This window comes from Kogia breviceps, chromosome 5 (assembly GCF_026419965.1).
Source record: "Kogia breviceps isolate mKogBre1 chromosome 5, mKogBre1 haplotype 1, whole genome shotgun sequence".
NCBI lineage: Eukaryota > Metazoa > Chordata > Mammalia > Artiodactyla > Physeteridae > Kogia > Kogia breviceps.
The window spans coordinates 73,483,590-73,500,053 of record NC_081314.1 but is presented as its reverse complement, the minus strand read 5'-3'; the positions used below and the strand labels follow the sequence as shown (position 1 = coordinate 73,500,053).

The 16,464-nt window shown below is 34.5% G+C and overlaps 1 protein-coding gene across 1 annotated transcript in view; it reads right to left on the bottom strand.

Moving 5' to 3' along the window:
- Positions 1-1,922: 1,922 nt before the first annotated feature.
- Positions 1,923-16,464, bottom strand: part of OSTN (osteocrin) — a 30,162-nt gene continuing 15,620 nt past the window's right edge. The window contains exons 4-5 of the mRNA XM_059064255.2: positions 7,037-7,133; positions 1,923-2,098 (exon numbers count right to left, since the gene is read on the bottom strand). Of these exons, the coding sequence (XP_058920238.1) occupies positions 7,049-7,133 (85 nt within the window). The 3' untranslated portion in view covers positions 1,923-2,098; positions 7,037-7,048. The remainder of the gene's footprint in view (positions 2,099-7,036; positions 7,134-16,464) is intronic.

The window sequence follows — 16,464 nt, the reverse complement described above, 5'->3', positions numbered from 1 at the left end:
ATTAAAATATGAAATAAAAATAGTTATAAGTGGAGAAAACACTTTTCTTTTTTTTTCCATGTAAGTCTTGTGTATATGCTATGAGACAAATGCATTACACATTAGAACAGAGTATAAATCGATACACTGTGACTTCTTACTTTAGTTAAAATGGAGGCCATAAGCATAATTTTGAATTTAAAAATTAAAGGAGATAGGAAGTCAATTTGTTTAATCCAACTTTAAATCTTTATCATGAGAAATGTTTAGGTTAAAGTAGGTTTTAATACCTTTTGTCAAAGCGTGAAGCAACAGCACCCAGTTGGATTAGCAGCTGACAAATATCCAAAGGGGAGAAAAAGGAAAGAAAGAGCTTCTAAGGAATTAGACATATTTCTATAATTCATCAGAAAGTTGGGAAAGGTGGGCAAGAGCAATTATAACTTAAATAATTCTTTCAAATAGTGAGTCCTGCAGGATATCTGTCTGTGTACCTCTAACTTTCTAATGTAAGTTTATGAACAGAAATGGAAGAATCAGTGAGATTTCTCAAAATTCAGTTCTCTTTGCTAAGGCTCCTCTATTACAATTAAAAGAATCATTCAGTTTCAGTTGTTTCCTAAACTTAAAGTCTTTCAGGAGTTAGAAAATTTCCCCCCTCAAGGAGAAGTTATATACAAAACCATTTTGTATTCTAAGTGCATATGTTCATCTCTATGTCTGAGTTTATTTTGTTCTTTGTATTGAACGTTAATTCATTTTTAGTTAAGATCAACAACAACTCATTTCCCTCCTCTTCTTCTAATATGACTATACCTTCTCATCACAGTCTTCCTTTTTAGTCTAAAATAAACCTTTGCTCTGCTGACCAAACTTTTTTCTTCCCACATATCAGGTCTGTTTGACAGTGATTACTAGGGTTTAAAGAAGTGTTTTCTGCTGACTTATGCTAAATCTCTGGTCCAAGGAATAAGTTATCTTTATTTTTTGAAAGCATATCCAATGCGCAATGGGCTTATGCATCTAAATTACAAGAACAACACAGTTTTGCTGAGAGCTGAGCTTTCCAGAATACCAAAATTTATGCTTTCATAGGCCAATTAAAAATAATTTGAATCTTTTTAAAGAAATCATTCTCATATATTCTTCAATGCTTTATTAAACACAGTATATGAAACAAATTAAATGGATTCTTAGATGAGTGATTAACAACAAAAAGACTTTATTGTAATGTGCTAAAACATACTGTGCTACAATTAGGTGAACTTAACTGGCCCCAAGTGCTTTGGTGATTTCCTACTTGGTGATTCTTTGACTTCCCCATACTTTCATCTGTTACTTCTGTGTGTAGTTGTTTTCATAATCAGCCACCGCTACTCTTAATTAACTATAAGTTGTAATTTAGAAAAATGGAAAGTTGTTAAGGGACATGAGATAGCCAAACTTGGCAAATGAATAATATTCCTCATTTCCTAGTTCTAAGTCAATGTGCTCTGACCTGCAGTGTTTCTCAGTTCATTGGGGGAATAAAGTTTATGGACTTAATTACTGCTGCTTTTTTCTGCTCAGAGATATTTTTCTCTTGTTTCTGGAACTGGGACTGTATTTTATTTGGTTGAACTGGATTGACATTTGAATACAAGAGAAGCCTAGTTTCATAATCATTACCCAAGAGCCTCACAGACAAAGGATACGAGAGAAGTAAAACTTCAAGAGAAACTATACAGCATTGTCTTTTCTTGTTCCCCAATTATAAACAAATGATTGTACCTAAATTTTACTGAAAGAAATCAGTCTTCAGTTATTATTCTTCAATAATATATGTAAATGGTAACTGCACATAGAAAGCCTTTCACTATATTGTGTTTCTTAGAAAAGTAAGGTTTGGGGCCAACTAACCATTCATGAATAACTAAAATATATATTTAAAATATACCCATAAATTGAAATTATCTGCACAATTTAATTGAAGTTACAATACTGTGATTTGATGAACTGAAGTTAAAGCTCTGGAAAGGATTACAGAAGGTTCCTTAGAAGTTTAATCATTAAGGAGTGTGAAGAACTTCACTGAAGCATCTTCCATATTTCTGTGACATTTCACCCAAGGAAGTCGTGTCTGCAAAAATGAAAGTTGAAAATGTTAAAGCTAATGTGGACTCTGTAGATAAGGGGAAACTCATCAACTTCAGTGGAGAAGAGCTAAAACTCTAATTACATGAGGTTTCATTATAGCTTTTGCTTATGCACCATATTTTTATTGCAGAGACAATAATGCAAAATGATAATTTTAGATCAAAATTTATTAAAAAAGGATATTTTTAATGTAACAGCTAGGCGCTTATGCTGAAACCACACTTCCATTCTTCCGGTACCTCTATTTATTTTGAGTTTTCAGTCTTGGTTCAAAGGATGTTGCCATGACAAGTGAAAGATAAACAAGTGAAAAGTAAACCATTAACAATACCAAAAGAAAACCCTCAGAATGGGAGAAAATAGTTGCAAATGAAGCAACTGACAAAGGATTAATCTCCAAAATTTATAAGCAACTCATGCAGCTCAAAAACAATAAAACAAACAACCCAATCCCAAAATGGGCAGAAAAACTAAATAGACATTTCTCCAAAGAAGATATACAGATTGCCAACAAACACATGAAAGAATGCTCAACATCACTAATCATTAGAGAAATGCCAATCAAAACTACAATGAGATATCATCTCACACTAGTCAGAATGGCCATCTTCAAAAAATCTAGAAACAATAAATGCTGGAGAGGGTGTGGAGAAAAGGGAACACTCTTGCACTGTTGGTGGGAATGTAAATTGATACAGCCACTATGGAGAACAGTATGAAGGTTCCTTAAAAAACTACAAATAGAACTATCATATGACCCAGCAATCCCACCACTGGGCATATACCCTGAGACAACCATAATTCAAAAGGAGTCATGTACCACAATGTTCATCGCAGCTCTATTTACAATAGCCAGAACATGGAAGCATCCTAAGAGTCCATCAACAGATGAATGGATAAAGAAGATGTGGCACATATATACAATGCAATATTACTCAGCCATAAAAGGAAATGAAACTGAGTTATTTGTACTGAGGTGGATAGACCTGGAGTCTGTCATACAGAGTGAAGTAAGTCAGAAGGAGAAAAACAAATAACGTATGCTAACACATATATATGGAATCTAAGAAAAAAAAATGTCATGAAGAGCCTAGGTGTAGGACGGGAATAAAACAAAGACCTACTAGAGCATGGACTTGAGGATATGGGGAGGGGGAAGGGTAAGCTGTGACGAAGTGAGAGAGTGGCATGGACATATATACACTACCAAACGTAGGGTGGATAGCTAGTGGGAAGCAGCCGCATGGCACAGGGAGATCACCTCTGTGCTTTGTGACCACCTAGAGGGGTGGGATAGGGAGGGTGGGAGGGAGGGAGATGCAAGAGGGAAGAGATATGGGAACATATGTATATGTATAACTGATTCACTTTGTTGTAAAGCAGAAACTAACACACCATTGTAAAACAATTATACTCCAATAAAGATGTTAAAAAAAGTTGTAACAAAAAAAAGGAAAAAGAAAATCTGATTACTACTTCTATTGTAATATTAACATGTTGATAATTATTATTATTGTTATAATAATAATTATTATTGTTATATTAACATGTTGATAATTATTGTACATTTTGCTCTTTTTAAAGGGTCCAACCATATACTGGTATTTAAACACAATATTTCTGTTATTTGAGAGTTATGTTAATTTATCTGTATGATAGTGTCAATATTGTTCTAAAATAAAAATTGTCAGTATAATACAGCAACATTTGCCTCACATTATTAAAAGTCTTAAGGTATGTGGCAGCCAGGGTAGCACAATTAATATTCATATTTGTATCACATTTCATCAAGTGGCATCCTGATTTCAATGAGAGAGACCTAGAACTTGCTAATGGCATCTAGAAAAGTTATGAAACTTTACCACTCTTAATTCAAGTTGCTTAGAACTGAAGCCTATTAAAAACTCAAAACTTGGGTCCAATACATTAATGATCTGAGGCAGACATTATATAAAATTCAGCTTATCTTCCTTTCCAAAATGCCTATCAGGGAAGAGATTAGCATTTGTTCTGGAAACTAAGTAACACACAGCAGCTGTATCTAGACTTGATTTCAAACCAAGAAAAACGTCCATGATTACTACAAGTTTCATTTTCAGTGTGAAGACTTATATTGAAACCCAGAAGGTGAAAACCCACAAATAAAATTGCTCCAAATGAGTGTACGTCAACACCCACAGAAATAAAACAAAGATTTTCATAAAGTCTGAGATACTGTTTCTATTTCCTTAAGAAATGGTTAATCAGTGAAGTTAGCAATAACAATTTAGCACACAGGCCTTATGGATCATGAAGAGAATGTTGGCTTAGAAGTCCAGAGACTGGGTACTGGATGTTGCTTTGTCCAAAAGTCTGTAAAATTTTCAATTTCCTCTCAAAGCCCATGTTCTCATTCGTTTAAAAAAAAAAAAAAGATTTAGGTTAAATGAGACTTTTGTTCTTGAATCTCAAAAGATTTAGCTGCGTGATTATGTGAACACTATTTAATGCCTCAAGTTATCTATTAAATGATACACATATTACATCTCCTCTTTAATTCAAGGGAATATTGTGACCATAAGAAATAACATAGCAAAAATAATTTTGAAAAGTTGAATGGAAATCAGAAATATATTTTGATGGTCTTTATTATTCATAAATATAAAACATGAAATTTCACATGAGGAAGTCAAAAAAATGTCTGAGAAATCTTGGTGATAGTAGCAGGAAGTAAGGAATAGAAACAATGGTTGAGCAGGTGAACACACATGATTGAAAAAAGGAAGAGAAAATATGTGACGTTAAGTTCTTTTCTAAACATATTTTTTATGATATTACTCTCTTGAGGTTATAATAATAAGGACAGTGATTGTCATGATACTCTGTAAAGTCTGTTAAGTGAAGGACATTGTATACTAATTTGGATTTCACTCAACAGTGATTCAGAAAACATGTTAATTTAATGGCCTTTTTGTAGTTTAGTAGCTCTCTGGAGTTTTTATGGTCTAAAACTTCATATAAAAATTTATAGGAAAAATGAGTTTTTTGTATGATTTTTTTTATCATAACCTGTTTTGGTTGAATTCAGAAATACTAAAATGTGTGATAATCAAGGGTTGCAAAGGTGATAGGATACATGTGGAAACCAACTGAACTTAATTATTTTAACCTCAGTGTCATAACGTTCTCAATACTTCAAGAAACTACAGGATTGTGGACCTAATTTCAAGGAGTTACTTGATTTTTGATATCAGTTAGTTCCTACTCAAATATAATGTGGTGATTGTCAACAGCCCCAAGAGTGACAATACTTGGTATATCTCTAGATATAAAGACAGTTCAGTCTGAGTTTTGAAGATGATGCTGCTTAAAAGGCAGTGATATTGGCTGTATTCAGTAAGTCCTCCCGTATTTATGGACATTCAGTAACTTCTTAACTTAATTGATCAACGACTCCACAGAGAAAAATATTTATTTTAAATAAGTCATTCTGAGAATGAGAAAGTCGAGGTAAAATATTGACTTTTCATTGTGGTTGAAAGTATTTGATGAGGAGAAAAAAATGAAATGACAAATTAAAAGAGGATCAAGGCTAATGTGATGCTTTTGGGGCATCACTGGTCTGAGGAGTATCTTGAGAAAAGCAGAAAGCAGAGTTTTCTCTCTGTAGCCTGAAATTGTCAAAGCCGTTCTGGGTTGTCTTATCTATTTTCAAGGAAGAATGCACCCTCTGTAAGCCCTATTGGGAGAAAATACATTGCCTAGATTTTATATGCAACAAATATTCAGTGTTTAAAACATATAATATGTGTGATTAAATATATTGTTTACAATATAAGCTAACAATTTAAGCTTTCTGGAATTGAATTATACTTGTATCAATTACTAGCTATGTGGCATTGTGGGTTAATTAATATATCTAAGCTTTCCACTTATTTGTATAAGAACAATAATTATTGAGTGCTTAACACATGTCAGGCACAATTCTAAGTGCTTAATGTATATCAGTTCATTTATCCTCAGGACAATGCAATGTGGTAGAAATTATTATTATCCTCATTTTATGAAAGAGGTTTTTAGACTTTAAGCAAGTTGCCACAGCTAACAGATAGATGACCTGGGATTTGACCCCAAAAGCCTGACCTCTCTACCTGGCACTTTTACCCCTTGTACTGTACTACTTCTCAAGATTTTGGGATAGTAACAGTACTTACTTTACGGAACCTGATGAGTAAATTAAACAATGCATGTATAGCACTAGTATAAGACTCAGCACAGAGTTAATTTTCAGAACTGTAATATAAGCTGTTATCACTTGCATGTATTGTGTGTCCGATACATTCTGGGACTAGTACAAGAAGCTAATTTAATCTCTACAATACCCTTATGTTACTATCTAAATGTACAAGCTGTAGAGAAATTAGGTATCTTGATGGAAATGAGATAATGAATGACAGAACCAGGATTTGGATTATATGTCCTGATTCCTTGGCTAATACCCTATCTGCGACACCATTCTCTCTCCTGTGCTCATGATGATAATTCTGGTAATGTAGTTATTAGCAACAAAATTGTGTGTGTCACTAGAATGTGTCTTCTTCATAGTAGAGGGATTGCTACACATTTATCTATATTTATGAAAGTGATTTATTGTTTATTAGAATTTTAATCTTTGCATATTAATATTCAAAAATTACATAGAAGTCTGTGAGAATAACTAAATCTTTTATTTTAGGGTGAAGTAGGTCTAGGAATGTTTTTTTTTTAATGTCATTTAAATTATTTAGCATCTATATACTAATCAAGTACAGAAATGTTTGAAAAAGCGAATTTATAAGCTAAGGAATCAAAAGGGGGATGTACAAACCAAGATGGATCAGTTAGCCCATTGTGAAATGTTAATCAAAGCCTGCAGGATTATATTTCTTCAAATTGTACTCACGATTGGAATCAGTTAGCCTCTGGAATTTGAAAGCCGGTTTCTACCAATCCGATCCATGGGGATACCAAATCGCCTTTTTGGATGATCTACTACTTTCCTGAAACAAGCGAAAAAGAACATTTTTAAGCTAAAGTCCAAGTTCTCAATCATTAGTTTTGCTCTTTTATTTCATGCAGATCTGGGAGCTTTCTTCTGGAGTTGGAATAACTGTGATAGTTCTCATTCATCAGCACCCACTATGCATCAGACACTATCTCTTATCTATTCAACATCTGTTGAAGTAGGTTTGACTACCTCCATTTTACATCTGAGGATACTGAGGTTTAGAGAAATTAAATAACTTATCCAAAATCAAATAGCCCAGATGAAAAGCCAGGTCTTATAAGCATAACAATCTGCTGAGTGTTTAGTTTGGGTAAGTCCCTTTCCCCTCTTCAGATTTTGGTGTATTCCTCTGTTAATTGAGGAAGATTGCATTAGGTCAGAGGTTTTCCCCAACCTCTCCCTTAGAATCGTTCTCCTGGGGAAAGAGGGAGAGGAAAGGATGCTGATGTCAAGACTGAATGTGGGGTAAGTGTGCCTCTCAGGTCTTCACTCAGATTTTACCTAGAGAAGCTTTGTATGTGATGGTCTATGTTTGTTATATGTACTCAAATATTGTTTGGGAAAAAATACTTCATTATTAAAATAAAGTTAAAAAAATCCTACAGGAGGCCTTATAGTTTGTATGTTCTATAAATTATCTCTTTAAAAAGAAACATTTTAATTTGATTTGTTATTGCCATCACTTAGTGCTATTAAGTCAAAATCCTAACAGAAGAGGTCCCAGAGCTGTGAATGCATAATATACACTGGCCTTGGAATTAAAAGACGTTTTCAGTCTTCTTAATGAAGATAGAAATAGGGAGAAGCCAGGAAGGCTATGTAAATAAGTGACTTATCTCAAAGCTGAAGGGAGTTGACTTACAGATTTGTTAGGCTTTTTATTGACATAATATACATACAGAAAAGAGGATAAGTATTTTATAAGTGAACAATATGAGACATATACAGTTTATAAGCACAGTAAGTACCCAGATAAAGAAATGGAACATTACCAGCAGTCAAATAGTTTTGGAATAGGAAAGAGTCTTAAAGTTAATTCTCGCACCAAATGTAAGAATTTCTGCTTCAATTTTTGACCAGCAATGATAGAGCTCATCACTTGAAAATCTCAGTGATGAACTAATTACCTCACAAGACAACTTCGTCAATATTCAACAGCTTAAAGAGTTGAAAAAGGTTTGTTTCAGAACATTTCCAATAGCTTCTTTTGTTCTTTCTAATTACTTGTATTATATTGTCAGTATTATACTACATAATTTAAACACTAAAAATGAATAAAAACTACAAGAAAAATCTATGGTTTTTTTCCTATTATCATTTACTATGTATCTACTATGTATGATTCCTTTTGTGGCTGTCTTGGGATCAATAAGTCAGAAATAGTCTTTGCTTTCAAAAACCTATAATTAACTACTGTCAGATTGACAAGGGTTTTCTTAATAAGTGACATTTCTTTTATTATATACTATAACTTTTTTTCATTTTTCCTTCTTTATAACACGTTTTCAAGGAAGTATTATGACAGCCCAACAAGGTACAATGTTAACTGGACTGGGGCTCTTATCACAGTGTTAAACTTGTTTGAATAACTCTTTCTCTCCTGTGTAACTTTTTATTATTTTTAATAACTCAGTATAGAACCGCTGGTTTCAGAAGTGGTTTTGCAGAGTTTTCCACCTTTGCCATCCTGTGAAATTTTGGATATCAGTGATGAGCAGACTCTTCCCAGGCTGACTGAAGCACTGGAGAAACGGCATTACCTTTGCTTAAGATTATACTGTCGTTTGAAGGAATTCCCTGGCAGTCCGTGGTTAGGACTGCGCTCTCACTGCTGAGGGCCTGGGTTCAATCCCTGGTCTGGGAACTAAGATCCCACAACCTCTTATGCTGGATGAGGATTAAATGAAACCTTGTAGAGTGTGGCTCAAGGCCTAGGTTACAGTAGGCGCTCAAATGCCTCTGCTACCATAACGCTGCAGGTTTCTCATTTTCTCCTATATTCACTTAGTATTTTATCTATAAGCTGCGCTAAACACCGGGACCTCCAGGTTAAAACCTATTTCCTGCTCTTCAGCATGTCGCTGCCTGCTTAAATAGTGTCACATGTGCTACAGCAGATGGGAGTGATGCTTATTTATCTAGGTAACTTTTTTCTAAAAATATTTTTACTGTTCACAAGCCCTGAGTTTTTACCCAAACCAAGGGAGCAAGCATCTGCAAACGCCTAGCAACTTTTCGAACACGCAAACGAGCCAGTTACATGACAAGGATTTAATATTATACGAATAGTAGAGGACAAAGTTCTCTCATTTTTCTTGATGCCAAGTTTTTGCCTTAACTACCAGGTCTTATCAATGTTCCTCATATCATTATTAGGTAAATAATTCATTTAAAAAGCTCTGAAAAGTATAGAGAACAATGGAAACATGAGGGACTTTTATTACTGTATCTTGCACAGAAAAAATTTTATAAATATTGTTTAATTCTAATTAAAACAATTAATTTGAAGATAATTAATATTTTTTTTTTTTTTTTTTTGCGATACGCGGGCCTCTCACTGTTGTGGCCTCTCCCGTTGCGGAGCACAGGCTCCCAGACGCGCAGGCTCAGCGACCATGGCTCACGGGCCCAGCCGCTCCGCGGCATGTGGGATCTTCCCGGACCGGGGCACGAACCCGCGACCCCTGCATCGGCAGGCGGACTCTCAACCACTGCACCACCAGGGAAGCCCGAAGATAATTAATATTTATTTAATATGTTCAATATGCCAGGCACTGTGCTTAGTGCTGTGTATACAAGGATGATAAAAATAGGAAGTGAACCTGATGGGGAGCTTACCCTCAAATGATATTGGTAGGAATAGACACATGTTATTATTATTATTATTTTTAATCTAATTCAGCCTTCTTTTCTGCTGATTCACATCTATCTTCCTTCTTGGGTTGGCCCTTCGTTTTGCTAGTCAATGTAGATAGCATTGTATGTATGATCTCATAGGACTGTCTCTTAGACAACAGTATGACCAATATGGGAAAATCTGGGAAAAAAAAAACTTAATGCTTATCCTTCACCTATCCATACCTCTGCCTCCATTCTTCAAGCTTCTGAAAATCACACCCTCTTAAGTGGTACCTATTGTTTGCTCTTCTGGATTTCATGATAATAAATTGACTACATAATTTTCAACTTGACATTCAATTGGGAAACATATTGGGCTATAAAATTAGCATAGAGTGAATGGTCAAGAGTCATAGGAAACTTTGCATATCAGTTGTGCTTTAGGTCTTCGGATGTAATTATAAATAATGACTGCTGGAAAAAAAAGGAAAATGTCTTCATGATATTTTAAAATAATTTTTATTCACATAAGTAGATTTACAGACGCCTCACTTAAGCAGTGTTTTCCTTGTGGTCAAAATAATGGTCACTCCTCCTCTGCCACCATAAAGGATGTCTGTGTCATAATCCATAGAATCTGTAAATCATTTACCTTACATAGCAAAAGGGACTTTGCAGATGGGAGTAATAAAAACCTTGAGATGAGAAGATTATCCTAGATTATCTGGGTGGGCTCAGTGTAGTCAGAGGAGTCCTTAAAAGTGGACGATGACTGAAGAAAAGTGGGTCAGAGAGCTGCAATCGGAGAAGGACCTAACCCACCATTGCTAGTCTGGAAGATGGAGGAGAAAGTCACAAATCAAGCAATGCTGTGGCCTCTAGACACTCTTAAAAGAAAACAAGGACCTACATCCTACAACCAAAAGGAACCGAATTTTGCCAACGTCTTAAAATGAGCAGGAAATGAATTCTCCCCTAGAGCCTCTAAGAAGAAGCACAGCCTGCTAATCTCTTGACTTCCTCTCTATCCTGCTGGTAGACTAGGTGAAAGATAAATCCCATGGCAGCATACAGAAGGAATTTTAGGGGCCACCCACTAGCTAGCCATCAATCATACCAAAGTTGTCTAGAACAGGGGCCCCCAATGCCCAGGCCGTGGACCAGTATCCATCCGGGACCTGCTAGGAACCGGGCCGCACGGCAGGAGGTGAGGGGAGGGCCAGCTAGCGAAGCTTCGTCCCCTGCTCCCCATTACTTGCATTACCGCCTGAACCATCTCCACTGTGGGAAAATTGTCTTCCATGAAACTGGTCCCTGGTGTCAAAAATGTTGGGGACCTCTGGTCTAGAATGGTATTTGGTGACTGGTGAGGATATCCTGGACTTCTGACCTACACAATTGTAAGATAATATAATTTGTGTTGGTTTAAGTCCAGAAGTTTGTGGTAATTTATTACCATAGAAATTTAAAAAACGGAATACATTTGTCTGTATGATTTAGGGCTGATGTCTGAGTATAAATGGTTAAGAGATAAAAACATTAAACTGATGTGATTTTTATTCCTTGAGCCTTTAAATTCCTTCATGGACAACTCCCCATTATAACTCCAAGGAAGGGGTAAGGTAGAAGCCATCCCGGGATGGAGGAAAATGCTCAGGGAAAGTCCCAGACAAACAGAAGAAGTGAGAAACCAGACCCTTCCAGGTGTTCAAAGGACTGATGAGAAGAGGAAGGAAATGGCACCTGGGAAAAGAATAGTGCCTCACATGTGAACTGACCTCCCAAGGCTTCTGCAGAATGGATAGTGTCACAAAAAATAATCCTTTTACTTTTTTAAAGAGAAGTATGATGGTTTCATGCATCATTATAAATTAGAACAGAACATTTATAGGTCCATACTACCAATGTATATTTTCAAAAGTCAAAGTAAAATAAATGAAAATAACATTTTTTTCTGTCTTTACTATGGTTAATCTACTTTTCCTGCTCAGGTAAACTAGAGGGAGTTGTGGTATGGTAAAAAGCAAAATTAAACTTTTTCTCCTTCCTTCTTCCCTACTCTTTCCTTCCTTTCTTTCCCCCAGATTTGATCCAAAAAGTATTAGCAACCAGAAGGTGTTGACTTGGATTCTATTTATTACTTCTACTTACCGAAAAACAACAATACCTTAATAAGTTAAATAATTTCTACACAGTTTCTATCTATTCAGAAGTAAAATGGTAAACTAGGATTTCTCTTAACATTTTTGCTGATATGAAATATATATAACCATACTACAATCTACAGCACATACACTGACAGTAATACACAGTGTATAAAACATAAATGTTAACATAGAAAAATAATTTTAAGACCAAAAGGGAAAACCGTTCTTTCTGACTATCTAGTCCCTCTTGTGACAAAATAACAGTGTGACATGGCTTATATTATATATCCATTTAAAACAATCCACCTTTTCCATTCTAAAATATTCTGAAAGTAGTTTAAGGATACAGAATATCTATTAAAGTAATATAAGGAGGATGGATTATTTTAAATATAATTTTAAACTTCAGTCTAAAATACAGACTTCCTGAGCCAAATAGGATTTTCTTTAAAATTTATATTCTTTGATAATTCAATTTCTAAAGATGTTCACCATTCTAAAACAACTGTTAGAAAACTTATATTTAAACTTTTTATTTAGAATCACTTCATACATACCAAAGTATCTATAAATTCACTTATGTTCAGTTTAAAAAAATAAAATAAACATCCCTATTGGTAGCACAAAGTTAAGAAATAAAATATTACCAGTACTTTAGAAGTCCTCAGTTTTCTTCCACCCAAGTTGAATCCCTCCCATGACTTCGTCCCAGAGGTAATCTGTAGGATGAATTTTGATCTAATATCTCCCTTCATTTTCTTTATAATCTATGTTTTGTTCAAAAGTCTCTTGGTTAGTTTAGATGGCTCTAGAATTTTATTTGAAAGAAATGTGTGAATACTTCTTGACTTCTTTCAGCAAATATTGTGTTTTGAGATTTGTCCATGTTGTCATGTGTAGATGTAGTTCTTTTATGTTCAGTGTTGTATGGTATTTCATTGTTTGAATAATGAATATACAACAGCTTATTAATACACTTTATCATGGATGGGAATTTGAGGTATTTCTTGTTTTTTTTGCATTATTGTTATGTACTGTTCACCTAGGAATTTTCTTGCACATGTTTGTAATGCACATTTAAGGATTTCTCTACAGTATATTTTTAGAAGTAGAATTGCTAGCTATCCTATACTTAATTTTATTACATAGTTCCAGACTGTTTTCCAAAGTTGTTGTACCAATTTACACACCCAAGAGCAGTGTATGACAGTTCCTATTGTTTCAAATCTATGCCAACCCTCCCATTGTGGACTTTTAATTTTGCCAATCTAGTGCATTTGTTGTTGTATCTCATTGTGTTCTTAATTTGCTTTCCATGAATACTAATGAAGTTGCTCACCTTTCCCTTTGTTTGTTGGCCACTTGGATTTCTTCTTTTGGAAGTACCTAAGTCTGCTGCCTGTTTTTCTATTGGTTTGTTTTTCTTTTAAATATTGATTTGTAGGAGAATTTATTATACTCTGAATATTAGACCTTGTCAGTTATGAGCAAATATCCTTTCCCATTTGTGGTTAATCTTCTTTATTGTGTCTTTTATGAAAATCTTTGATTTTGTTTTGAAATTTATCAATATTTTTACATTTTGTTCATTAAATCACCTCTAATGTTACAAAAATATTATCCTACGTTGTCCTAAAACCTCTTGCAGTTTTGCCTTTCACATTTATATTTTTAAACCTTTTAAAATTATTTGTTATTTATGGAGTGACATAGGGGTCATATTTCTCCTTTTTTTTCTATATTCACACCTAATTATTCATAAATTTTAGATTTACCTTGTCAAGTTTCATGGGAAATCCTTTTGCAGTTTTACCTGGAATTGTATTGAATCTAAGGTATAAATCAAATTGGAGAAAATTGAAATCTTTATAATATTAAATCTTACTATCCAAGATCAGTTATTTAGTTTATCTTTAATGCTTTTTCATATATCTTTATAATTTTCTCCATAAAGACCTTCAATAATTTATTGGATTTGTTGTTGCTTATCATTTAAGAATACATGTTGTAGGATTTTTTAATAGGAGTCCCTTATTTGGTTAAAAAAGGTCCCTTCTGCTATAAGTCCACTGGTGATTTAGATCATGAATAGATGTTTAATTTTATTGAATGTTATTTCTGCATCTTTTGAGATGATATGCCTTTATTTCTTAAGTTTATTAGTTCTATTATTTGACTTTCTAAAGCAAATCAACATTGTATTGTATTTTTGTGATAAACCCAACATGATATTGGTGTATTATTGTTTTGATATATTTTTGGAATTGTTTTGTTGATTTTTTTTGGTAGGAATTTGTATCTATAATTATTAATGAAGTTGTCCTATAATTTTCCTTTCTTGTTCTCTCCACACATGGTTTTGGTGTCCAGATAATCCTATTCTCATGAAATGAGCTGAGAACTGTACCTTCTTTTTTAGGTATCCTTTTGTTACTTATTTAATTATGTCATGGTCTGAGAATATGTTCTGTATGATAACTAAGCATTTAAAAATTTTAAGGCTTATTTTGTGAACAGATACTTCGTTAATTGAAACAGTTGTTTCATGTGAACTTAAACATTTTCTCCCCCAATTGTAGGATACACAACAATTTTTATTGATCCTGCTTACTGTTTTGAGTTCCAAGGAAAGAAACTTAGGAATCAGTGTGGAGGGTGTTCCCTAAAAACAATAGTATGATTTGCTGTTACATCTTAAAGGGACAATAAAATGCTTGGCCCCTTTCAAGAAGGGCATGCAGCTCTACCAACATTGAGTAACAACCAAAAGGGAAACTATAGTAATGGCTAACAGAATGTTCGTTTAAATAGTTCAGTAATTTAGATGAGTAAAACACAGAAATAAATAAGTATACTTTAAAGCTTAGGTGAGTATAGTAGCCAGGCTCCAAGATAAACCCCAATAATTCTACTATAGTGCAGTCTCCTTCCACATTGAACAGGGCTGACCTCTGTAACCAATAGCATACTGTGGAAATGACTTCTAAAGCTAAGTAATGAAAAATATTGCAGCTTCTGACTTGCTTTGTTGGATCACCCACTCTAGGGGAAGTCAGTTGACAGCCCTATAGAGAGGTTTACATGGCAATGAACTAAGGCCTTCTGCCAACAGCTAGTGAGGGACTGAGACTTCCTGTCATCAGCATTACGAGTGGGCAGGTTTGGAAATGGATATCCCCAGGCCCCATGTAGCCTTCAGATGACTGCCACCCTGACCAACTTCTTCACTGTAACCTTGGGAGAGACCCTGAACCAGAATCACCCAGGCCAGCTTTTCCTAGATTTTTGATGCACAGAAACTGAGTGAGAACATAAATGTTTATTATTGTCTTAAGCTGCTACGTTTTGGGTAACTTGTTTGCATAGCAATAGAGATCTAATACGGTAAGATTCAGAGTGCTTTGGGATTCCACAAGAGAAGAGATCACAGCCAAGTTTGGGGGTTCCAGGAAGAACTTATGGGGCATATGAAAACAATAAAACAAATGGTGACCCCTGAGTCCTGCAATATTGGTTACCACAATTTAAAATTACAGAATTAATAAATGACTATAGGAAGTTAGATATAAATATATGAGCTTGGAAAAACTAATGTATGAGACAGAGTAAAATGAAGGAGACTCAGCAAGGCCCTGTAAAGAATGAAAAGAGAAATCAATAAAGTCCACAGTCATGTTTAAATTTAAAAGAGACAATTAGGCTTTCAAATTCAAATTCCAGAATGTTCTGATGAAGGACCACATTAAGCCTGAGTGATGATGTAATTTTTAGGGGCCAGTACATAACGCCTTTTTTCCTGAGTCCACCTTCAGAAACAATACAGAAATAAGATATGAATGATCAATGCGGAGAAATCAAAATGTCATTTTGATTAAGCTGAATGTAGAATAAGACTTTAATTTGCATTTAAATGATTTTCTTACATCTCCTCTGAGGATTAGACAGATTTACACAATTATTCATAATTATCAAATAAAAACAGAAAGAGAAGGGATGAGCTGAACATGCTCAACTACTCCTCGCACACTGACCTAGCAAGTACGTGATTACTTATCCTTTGAGAAGGAGTGAATAAAGTGGTGGGTCTTGGGGCCAGTCTTTCCTTAACTGGAGTTTCTCTACATGGAAACACGAGGCTGAGAAATATGACTAAATAAATGGGATATATTTAGAATTATGAAAGAAATTGCTACTTCATTAGCACACAGTTGACTTATGACTTTTGGAGTTCTGTCTCAAAAGTGGTAATTCAATGTTAAATAAATTCTATTAAACTTATGATGATGGTGCTGACTAAGCATAATGTCAGCTTCTGAAGTATTATCCCAAGGAAAGGGC